Below are 11,321 nucleotides of genomic sequence, written 5' to 3' on the forward strand. Positions count from 1 at the left end.
AACAGAAAAGAAATGAGTGAGTTTAAGTTTAAAAACTCACATTTTTATGTTTTTAGAGAATATACTATATTTTTTAGTTAGTTTTGAGTTCAGTTTTTTCAAATAATTCTACCAAATCAGTTTTTAAGGTTTAAAACTTGAAAATTGTTTTAAATTTAAAAAGTTGAATTTAAATAAAGTACAGTCCCTTAATTTTCTAAGTTAAAAATTTTAAGTTTTAGGTTAAAGAATGAAGATGGTCTTAGAAATGAAATAAGTTATTCAATAAATATGAAGAATATTCCACCTTTTTGGGGTACGCATAACCAAATCAGGAAAAAAAAAAAAAAAAAGGTTAAAAAGATGATGAGGACGATGGCGCGATGAGAAGGTCAAACTTAAACAACTCAGAGGCCAAAGCTAACGTGCTGTAATCTGTGTTGTAAAACCCAACCAAATCCAGCCAGCCTCCTCATAAGAAGTCGAGAAAAAAAAAATAAAAATAAAAAAAGGTTAAAAAGATGATGAGGACGATCGCGCGGTGAGAAGGTCAAACTTAAACAACTCAGAGGCCAAAGCTAACGTGCTGTAATCTGTGTTGTAAAACCCAACCAAATCCAGCCAGCCTCCTCATAAGAAGTCGGAATATGAGGATCCTGTCTTTTGGGTTATACGAGATTGTGGTTTGGATTAATTATTTGCTAGTTTTGTTGTAACTTGTAATTTCATCTCCTGCTGCTATCTGAGAAACCCAGCTAGCAGTTCTGGGCTTCAGGTGAGTTTTTATTTTTACTTTGTTTATTTATCTTAATTGGGGAATGATGTTATGATCCATGAACAATTATTGGCTTAATATGTTATGTAACTTGTAATTATTATTAATATATTTTTCTTACCATCTATAAATTGTAAATTGTTAGATGACATTGTTTTCAGGGTTTCGTTAATTCGATACATTAAGCAAGTTTATTGGAAATTCTGTTCGTATCGGAGTCCTGGATAGAAAATGAGAGCAATTGCTCGATCTTTTCACCAATGTAGATTTGCTTTGTGCCATCAAGCATGTCATTACTCAAGTGGTTTTGTAACAAGGCAGAAGCTGTTGACAAACACCCGTGCTGTGTTTGCTTATCAACTTGCTAAAAATGCCGAATTCGATAGACTTCAACACCCCATGCTTATGGTCTCGAGAGCTCTGTCAATTGATGTTGCTCCAATTACTAATGGTGGTGCTTCTTGTATTTTGGGTTGTCTTAGTTTGTAAAGTAGCATTATAGTCTCAGTTTTGATGGTTTTGAGTTCAATAGCAGATGTAAAAGCAGCGGGGCCACTTGCTGAGTATGAACGAAGAATTGCTGCAGGGGAACTTGTTGACGGTGATGCCTACCAGGTAGGGAAAACAACTCATCGGGTGTATTCTTTATCAGTTCTAAATGAGGAAATGATTAGAATGAAAACTGTTTGGCACCTTCCTTCTTTTGAAATTTGAAGTGCTAAATGGCACAGTGACGGTGCATGCAAACCTTGGAAGTCAGCTTCATGTTTTCACATACTGTTTGTTTGTTTGTTTGTTTGTTTTGGTTGAACAGATAATGTTTGTTATGGACACTTTATTTAGAGGGAAATTATCCCGTAATTTGGTTCGAAGGATTTAAACTTTCGGCCTTATTTAGTAAATCCTGTGTTAAATGTGGGTTGCTCTGGTTGGATAAAAGAGAACTGTACTATCGCTTCAGGCATTTATATTCATTATCTATTTATTTTTCTTTTTTTTATCTGACTAATTTTTTCAGGTAGGCACCTTAAGAGAACTTCAAAGGCTTTATGATGAACTTGTTCAATCAGCTGATGCCTGCCAGTTGGATAGATATTCAATTTCTACAAAATCTGGAAGGTACTCTTCAATAACTTGTTTAATTTAATTTCACCACTTGTGATCCAATTTCAAGTTGTAGGCTGGTACAGTATATGATACCATTAGCTTCGTGTTGAATTTTTTCTTTTCCTACTTCTAATTTGTTCCTGTCTAGGAGTATTTACCAATCATTCATCTTTTTGTCCATATACAGGAATAGGTGGGTGTGGTATCATTTCATCCCACATTCTTCAACCTCACCTGTCAAGGGTCTTTATCTGTATGGAGGAGTGGGTACCGGTAAAACCATGTTGATGGACTTGTTTTTTGATCAGCTGTAAGTTTAAATGAATGTTCTTTTTTGTTATGTTATTGTTTAATTTTCTAGATATTGCAACGCTATTGTTCATAATCGTTGAGGAACAGTCCTTGTAAGTACAATGGATCTTGGTGTTTATCAAAATTTATTTATTTCTGTTCTTGAATGTTAACTTCTTCAACTTTCTGTCCATCACATATTGTCATTTTTATCTCCTAATACTTTTATTTTCGTTTCTCAGACAATGCTGTTGGAGGAAAAAGAGGATTCATTTTCATGACTTTATGCTGAATGTACATAAAACATTGCGAGTAAGATGAAATTTTTGATAAAAGGACTTTCTTTGTCGTATCTGAGAAATATCTTCTTATGCGAACGTAGGCTGTATTTGGTAAAATTTTTAGGGTTAATTGTTTAGCTTCCGTTGCAAAAAATGTATCATGAAGTGCAGTAGAACATTCAGTCATTTGTACACCGCCCTTGGATGGATGATATCCGAACAGGTTGTTCTTACAGTATTTTTGAAAAGAGAGATTTTCTTTCAAAATAAGAGCTGTGCATTTACAGTACAACAGGTTTTCATACTTGAGGATTAGGAACTCATTTTTTCAGTCAGTTAATATTCGCATATATTTGAACTAAATGTTCATTTCATTCTGGACATTGGTTCTTTGGTACTAGGTCTTATACAACTACCCGGTTAAGGTTAACATGGGTGATATATATTTTCTCAGAAGCACCAGGGTGTAGAAGATCCACTTGAAGTTGTTGCAAGAGAGATATCGGACGAGGCAGTCTTGTTGTGTCTGGATGAATTCATGGTAGAGCGCTAGTATTTGAAAACATGATTCAAAATCATATCTTACTTTGTTCCTTTATTGTACTGATTGTCCTGTGGTCTTACGTAGGTGACAGATGTTGCTGATGCATTAATATTAAATCGCCTGTTTAGACATCTATTCAATAATGGTATTGTAAGTAGTTTACCTTCATTTACTCTCTTGTGCTCATGGCCGTTTATACACTGAATCATGCAGATTCATACTATTTTCTTTGTTTCGATTTTTATTTGTGTGTTTTATTTTACTTTTTGTGCGAGGCAAGTTTAGATCCTTGTTTCCACCTCCAATCGTGCTCCAGATAAGCTGTATGAAGGTGGACTGCAGAGGGATCTTTTTCTGCCGTTCATTGCGACTTTGAAGGTATGTATCTGGATGTGATCTCATCTGCTTGTAATTAGATTGGTTCAAACCAGTGATTTTAGTATATGTTTGCCACAACACGATAAAATGTTGCCAAGGCACTTGTGGAGTTACCAAACCTTTAACTGGGTTTTATTTGGTGCTAGAAATTTTTTTTTATGTATGCATTTTTTGAAGTTTTACATCTGGCACCAGTACTCATGTGCATAACATTTTATCATGTTTTCCTAGTCTGTTAATTAGTTTGTACTTCATAACAGCAGGGTGTTTTGGCTGTAGGAAAGATGTGTAGTTCATGAAATTGGTTCTGCGGTAGACTACCGGAAACTGACTTCGGTGAGATATCAAGTCCACTAAGATTCCACGTGTTCAGGTGATATTACCTAATGTGTATAAATATCTAATCTCATGCTTGCACCTTAACTACAGGCAGAGCAGGGTTTCTACTTTGTTGGCAAAGATTTGTCGGGATTTCTCAAGCAAAGTTTTCAACAATTGATTGGGGAACACGAAGCTGTTCCACAAGAAGCAGAAGTAGTAATGGGAAGGACATTAAAGGTAATCTCTCGATTGCCTTTTGGTGAGGCATGTGCCGAGAATATTATATGGTCATGTGTTTTTGGATCTGACAATACATTCTTTAATTCATATCAGGTTCCACTCGGTGCTAATGGATGTGCGTATTTTCCTTTTGAGGAACTCTGTAACAGACCATTGGGAGCTGCAGACTATTTTGGATTGTGCAGTAAGTAAAACCTAGCAGAGTCAATAATTCATGCAAATTAGGATGTTAAATTTATTTTTAGTTAGTAATATATGACATCATTGTGTTGAGTCGTGGGATGGATGCAAATTAGTATTCTGTGCTCGTGCACTCCTACACTTAAGAATAGGAACTGCAAAACATAAATCTGGATGTTGAGCATTGGAACGTACTTCCCTGTATTTCATTTTATGTTTATTAAAACCTCCCATCTTTTTCTTAACTAATATTTGCGCAGTTTCAAAAATCATTTCCCTTTTATCCGACTATGAATGATACATATAGATCTTTGTGAACCTTTATGAATTTTATTTTTACCTGGATGAACAAATTCATATTACCTTAAAACTATTGGCTCTTTTTTAGTAGTAGGAGCTTCCAAACACCCTAATATGGGAATTTCGTATTTCAAGAATCAAGAATAACTTCTCTTAAAGATTCTTCATTTTCCTTTTTACAGAGAACTACCATACCTTGGCATTGGAGGGTGTCCCAGTTTTTGGGCTCCACAATAGAACAGCTGCATACCGGTTTGTCACTCTGGTTGATGTATGTTCTATGTTTCTTCATAATTTTTTTTTAACAAACGATGTTATCTACACTAATGGGGAGGGTGGTGGGCTTAGCCTCACAATGGACTAGCAATAATGTGGTTCAGACTCGCCTTTGGCGAGAATCGAACCTAAGACCTCACTTACAAGTGAAGAGGAATACCACTAGACCGTAGTACTAAGTGGCTCTGTTTCTTCATAATTAGGTTGGCCATATTAGTTACAACTTTTGGAAATAATACTTCTAGAAGCGAGATATTTGGGAATAAGTTTTGTTCATGTCTTTGGTTATCCTTCACAGGATACTGTTGTAACTGCATTTGGGTTATAGCTTAATCACCATTGCTTTCTCCACTCTCATGGGTCTTAAATTATTCTATTCACTAATGTGGTCACAGGTGATGTACGAGAACAAGGCCAGGTTGTTGTGTACAGCTGAGGGAACTCCCTTTGAACTCTTTGAAAAGGTAGTGACAATCTCTGATGCCCTACAAATCGCACCTAGAACCTTTTCAAGGTCAAGGAAAAATGATGATGCCGGACTGTGCGTGGATAATGAATTGGGTTTTGCCAAAGACCGCACCATTAGTAGGTATGTTCCCCTGCAGAATCAATAATAGCAATTAGTTTGTATCTCGGATTCTATCATTGTACCTGCCTCATTTGTCTATTATTGCACATTGAAGTGTCGTTTCAAGTACTGCATGACAACTCTCACAGTTTCTCGCAAATATGCACGCTTTGATTGGATGAAATTTGCAAGGTTTGGATTGAAGGGCAGGAAAGAAAATGTGGTGTTTTGTGTTTAGAAAATTTTGGTCATCAAAAGATCTCATTTTGGGTTAATCTTTCCTTCACCTCTTCTCGGCATGCATTGTTTATTCTAACCTTTTACAACGGGAGCCAAAATATCTCGTTTAGAATCTTTGCGCCATGCTTCTGTCCTATTCTGAAAGATTACTACCCTAAATCCAAATAACTGTAACTAAAAACAAGTGGCTTAAGGTTTTGGGATCGATAAGAACAAGTCTATATTTGAGACGTGGTAGTTTGGTTGTATGAAAGTTGTCAATCTGGTTGTTCTCGATCTCTATTTATTGCAACGTTGCTAGTACTGACTGTGAAACCGCTGACGAGTGCAGATTAACAGAGATGAATAGCAAAGAATACTTGGAGCACCATGCTGAAACATTGGCTGAGAACTCAGAGGAAGGTGTGAATCTTAATAAGGTCGTGCAAGCATGATGACGTAAACAGATCCAGCTTACTCCAGTAAACCGGTGTTGTATAATTGTGTGGTTGCACATCAAGAATCAGCATTGTAACATGAATGCTATTTGTTTTCTTTTTTCAGTTGAATAAATGTACTCTCTCATAGTCGTATTAGATTCACCATTGTAACAAAAATGTTATGATAATGCTCTGAAATTTTGAGGCTTGATAACTTCCTTGTGATTTATGGGATTGGCTACAATATTTACATGTATTTAATACAATCACCATATGAGCGTCGTATATAATTCGAAGGAAATTTTGTGAAAAACTAAGTTCATTAAGCAACATAATATATGCATTTAACAATTAAATGGCAGAAGCATGTTTATATGCACTTTAAAACAAAAACTTAAACCATGAAATTCAAAGCCTAGTAGTTGTGGTAAACCAAGACTCAACCCAAATCTTAAAAGAAGGGAGTTGAGAAACTTTTATACCTTTAGCACCTCTTTGCTTAGCAAATGATATTCACCCATGTGAGGGCCTTCTTTTCTTTGTCTCCTTGCTCCTTCGCTCCATGGACGTGGATGGAGGAACTTTACTTCTTGGCTCCATGACTTCTTGGATATGGATGGAGGAATAGGTTCTCCAAAAGTCCCTAAAATTCACCTTTAAGTTCCAACACAAAGGATGGTTGAGGAAGAAGATGAGTGGCCATGGAAAAACAAAATGTTAGCAATGTTCTCCCATGGTGCCCGGCCTCTCTAGAGAGAAAAAGCTTGTGTTCTCTCATCCTTCCTCAAAGAAAACCCTCATGAAGAAAAGGCTATAAAGTTACATTTATACCTACCTTCATTGGAGTGACAAACTTGTAATAAGTCCAAAATCACACTCTCTCTAAGCACGCCCGGCCTCCCTATTGTTGGTGGGTTAATTGTCCACTTTGTTATGGTTTAAGTTGTGTGACAACTAAAACAAAGTGGACAATTAAATAGTTTGGTCCACAAGGCACATAAGGTTTAAGTTTTAATTAATCCCTTATGTGCCCTTCGTTCTTGATTAATTAACTTTGAATTAATCCTTGCCATATACAATTAAACTATTTAATTGTCCTTACTCATCTTCGTTATATCCTTCAATCATCTTACACAGTGTGCGATCTATTAGGTTCCTTTTAGTGAAGTAATGGGCGATTAGAACTCTTACTAATCAATTGTGAATTGAAACTTACTTTCAATTCTCCCTTTAGTGATTATACACCTTTAGGGCTTACACAAGCCATGAGTGACACCTAACAGTATATCATGGCTACCCAAGATAATCAGAAGATGTTGGAGAACCTATTCAGTTTGGGGTTACAATGCAATACGGTCTTTCTCTAATACAATACTCTTGGTCACATTGTTTGGTTTGATAGTTTTTTCATGTATATCCAATGTGATTTTACTTATATGATTACCTAGAATGTGATTTGAAACGACTTCCTAAATGTCATTTATACTCTAGCCAGAGATTATTAATCATATCACAGAGTATTCTCACTAAACTGTTTGAAGGTTAGAGATCCCTTGTTGTGCATTCACCTACCTCTATAGTTAAGTGGCTTAACCCCAACTATGTCTTAGACACTCTCTGATGGAGTGCCTTTGGCACAATCAAAGATCAAGGACCTAACCACAAGACAACTATGATGCCTCAGGTCAAATGACTACTTTGCATTATCCCAACCTTGAGTTCATGTGACATGAGTATGAGAACTCCTTGTTGATCGCGTTTAATGGACTCATTCTCTATTGAACACCTACATGCTTGTCTTGGTGTCAGTCACACCAATGACTCTAGACCAGTCACTTTCTTTGAGAGAAGACATAGCACGTACTAATCTTAACGGACTGTCAATGCCTTGGCAATCTTATGATCATGAACTTTTAGGATATGTATACGAAAAAGAATGGTCTCATGAATCTAACATCTTTAGATCACATTCTCTCAATTACATATTCCTTGAACTTATTGTTCAAGCATATAACGTTTATATGAGATGGCTTTAAACAGTAATCTTTGCTCTTATATTAAACTACATTAGTTTAACATGTGAAATGTCCGTAAACTATCATCATATTATTGGTTTTATGGCACATTTTCAACATAATTCATGTGAAGTATATGTATGTAATACAACTACCATTTGACCATCGAGATGGTGTGTAGCTAAATCCTTGATTGTATGATCTATTTAACTTGGTCGTTGGATTTCTACAATTTATATTTTACAAAACTATCTAAGGTTAAAATGGTAAAGAGAATGTTGAGACTTTATTTGGATCTTCTCCTTTAACCTCTTCATTTCTCCTTATTCTGCATGTTAAAATGACTAAATTTGAAATCATTTATCCGTTCAACGGTTCTCTCTATAATTTATAGAGGATGAATCATAAGTTTTTTAGTTGAACACTGAAATATTTTTAAAAAAAGAAAAGAAAAAAAAAGAAAGAGTGTTGATAAACCCACCCCACTCTTTTTTTTTTTTTTTTTTTTTCACCCATCTTTTAATAAAAAATTTGATACAAATTTTACCCTCTTGTAAAAGGACATTAGGGATATATATAAAATAAAATTAAAAAGACAACCAAGATTATCTTCCTCACCAGCTCTTTGCAACTATCTCAATTCCTTCAAATAATTATTTTCTTCATTTTTAATTACGCTAGCTTAATCATATGTAATAATTGTTCAAAAAAAATAATTAATTAAATAATTATTTAAAATTTTGAGAAATGAAATGGACCAGAAGAAGGAATTGGGCTTGAATGAGCAAGACCGGGTTGTCGCAAATTTAGAAATGGGGCTTGAGGACACAATTTTGAGAATGTGGCATGAGGCTTGGTTGTGGGATTTGGAAGGGGGTTGCATTGGAGGTTTGGAGAGAGAGAAGGAAGGAGAGTTGCAATCAGATGGAAATCTAAGAAGTGATCGGATTCTGGAATTCTAGCTGGAATAAAATAAGTGAGTGGTGGCTAGTTTGGGCTTGTCAGCACTCTAAAATTTATTCTTTTGAAAAATTAAAAAAGAATTTAGATAAATATAGTGGGTGGGAAAGTAGTATTTCAATTTTTTTAACTTTTTATGGTGATGAGATCATAATATAAGTGAAAAATAAGACTTCATGGTAAGTCATAAAGACCTAATCCTCTCTTAATCTCTTGCCAAGCGCATTTGTTTTTTCACCCATTGCTCTGCACACTGTTTTTGGGTTCGTTTGAAAATGTTTTAAAATGAGTGAAAATTTTTTTTGTGAAAATTTTTTTTGGTTTCGAAAGAACTTGAAGTGTTTTATGCAAAGAGCACAAATTATGTACTTCTTGCAGAGAGCACCAATTATGTGCTTCTTGCATAAAACACTTCAAGTGTTTTCCATGATTCACTTGCATTTTTACTAAGAATTAGTTATAAAATACTTTCATCAAAAACATTTTTGGTCATTTTAAAAGCACTTTTAAATGACCCCTTCTGTCACAACCCGTCCCGGAATTTTTAATTCCGAGGACGTGAAGTTACGAAGATGCCCTTAAACGGGACTAAGGGGCGTAAAGTTGGCATTGGTTTTTACCTAAAGTTCCTAAACTAATGTTAATTGGAATATTCATTAGTTTTAGGGACTTAAATTTAAGACTTAAAACTAGGTTTATATGTTATAACTTGATGATTTGGGGATTGGGTAGGATCCCACATCCCTCAAATCTCTCCCCCATTTCTGCATCTTGTCTCTCTCTCTCTCTCCTCCCTCACAAATCTCTCATTTTCTCTGTCAGTTCTCTCTCTCTCTCCTTCGAACTCACACGGACCACCCACAAACCACCCTAAAACTATACCAACGAAGGATCTAAGACCACCATCGTACTCCTGAAGACCACACGAACACGATGGTACCAATTTCAGGTGAGTTTCACTTCGGAAAACATGGATTTCAATTTCACTGTGCGTGTGCACTGTTCATGCACACGTAAAACTTGATGTTTTTGGGATTTTGAAGCTTGTAGGAAGCTTGGTGAGGTCCTAAGGAAGCTCGGAGTGCTTCGTTTGAAGGATTTGGACGTCGGGATCACGAACTGTAAGTTCGGCTGAATTTTCGTATTTTTGGAAAAGTTTGATTCCGTTGTTTTTAGGCCCTAAAACTAGTCCAACGTGGTAGATTATGATTAGGGCTTCATTTTGGTATAGATTACGTGAAAAATGGACGTAAGAACAAGGAGAATGACAAGTTCAAAGTTTGGCCGGAGCTTTCGGGGCTTTTTCCGGCGAATCCACAGCGAGTTAGGGGTCTAGGGAGGTATGGATGTGTTCATCTCGTCAATACCTTCATTTTGATATATTGTACGTCGAAAATGGTTAAGAAATGAAGAAGTTATGACACTTTGAAATTTACCCAGAAATTCCGGCAAAACACCCACCGCCGGCGAAACCAGTCCGGCGACGCGAGGAAGAAGACGCGCGAGTGGGCAGCGCGTGGGGGCGCGTGAGAGCTCCAAATTGAGTTTTGAAAATTTTCACGCGTTCGTGACGTCGTGTAGATCACCGTGGTATATTCATACACCCAAATTGAGCAACGTATGAGAAAGTTATGGACGAATGTTTGGTGTATGTGCGTTAAATAACGTCAATTTGGTTACTTTTTGTATAGGTGAAAATTATACAGAGGAAGAATGTAACCAAGCTAGGGGGAGGTTCAGGGACCTATGACACGTCGATGTGATCAGTGAGTGGGCAGTTATTTTTCAGTATATATATATACGTATGCTTGACGTATTTTAAAAGAAATACGAATTAAATATCCTGTAATATATGCATCATATTTTAATATGTGCATTACCATAATTATGCATACTATTGCATGGTGCTGAGGAGGCCCAGGTAAGCTACGATTGAAATACTATCATCACATGCATTAGTAGTGGCATACATTTATATATGTGTATTGGTGCTGTGGACGCACAGGTAAGTGCCAGGTAAGTGGTATTCATGTTTGTATTTCAGTAGTAGTTTGAGATGCTTAGAGAGCTCATAATCTGCACCCCCGGTGTTAGTGCTCCCGCCCAGGGCCAGGGCATAGTCCTTCACGTGATGTTCACCCGCACCACACGCTCGCCTTGGATCCAAGTTAGGTGCAAGCCTTGTCGTGCAGACCACATTAGGTGGTTCCGACTCGTAGGCGACCCGCGATTATTCGCACAGTCTTCACGTGATCGTAGCACTGGAGCGTATATATTACACCCAGTCCTGTCGTACAGACCACGTTAGGTGGTTCCGACTCGTGTGCAGATTCAGATATTGAGTTGAGATTGGAGCTCTATCTGCAGCCGTACAGGTCACGTTAGGTGACTCCCGGCTGCCAGATTATATGTTATTGATGTGATTTACGCTTGAGCATTTACATTTG

The 11,321-nt window shown here is 36.6% G+C and overlaps 1 protein-coding gene and 1 long non-coding RNA gene across 2 annotated transcripts; both read left to right on the top strand.

Moving 5' to 3' along the window:
* The first annotated feature begins 315 nt into the window (after positions 1-315).
* On the top strand, positions 316-6,113 carry LOC137731480 (uncharacterized). The gene is made up of 15 exons (XM_068470596.2): positions 316-754; positions 916-1,205; positions 1,290-1,369; positions 1,773-1,873; positions 2,049-2,171; positions 2,395-2,464; positions 2,888-2,974; positions 3,062-3,127; positions 3,263-3,355; positions 3,635-3,691; positions 3,785-3,913; positions 4,010-4,100; positions 4,579-4,667; positions 5,068-5,261; positions 5,812-6,113. Exons 2-15 carry the CDS (start codon positions 986-988, stop codon positions 5,912-5,914), a joined length of 1,503 nt encoding a protein of 500 aa, XP_068326697.2. The 5' UTR covers positions 316-754; positions 916-985; the 3' UTR covers positions 5,915-6,113.
* A 3,586-nt stretch (positions 6,114-9,699) lies between these two features.
* Positions 9,700-10,210, top strand: LOC148690179 (uncharacterized). Its single transcript, XR_015957689.1, has 3 exons — positions 9,700-9,823; positions 9,918-9,995; positions 10,106-10,210. It is a non-coding gene; the product is annotated as an uncharacterized LOC148690179 (long non-coding RNA).
* The last annotated feature ends 1,111 nt before the right edge of the window (positions 10,211-11,321 follow it).

Source organism: Pyrus communis, chromosome 16 (genome assembly GCF_041283825.1).
Source record: "Pyrus communis isolate YQ-2024b chromosome 16, ASM4128382v1, whole genome shotgun sequence".
Classification (NCBI taxonomy): Eukaryota; Viridiplantae; Streptophyta; class Magnoliopsida; order Rosales; family Rosaceae; genus Pyrus; species Pyrus communis.

Coding starts and splice junctions, on each gene's coding strand:
- LOC137731480 (XM_068470596.2), top strand. CDS start 986: ATGAGAGCAATTGCTCGATCTTTTCACCAATGTAGATTTGCTTTGTGC. Junction 2,465..2,887: donor ATGTACATAAAACATTGCGA/GTAAGATGAAAT, acceptor ATATTTTCTCAG/AAGCACCAGGGTGTAGAAGA. Junction 5,262..5,811: donor AAAGACCGCACCATTAGTAG/GTATGTTCCCCT, acceptor TGACGAGTGCAG/ATTAACAGAGATGAATAGCA.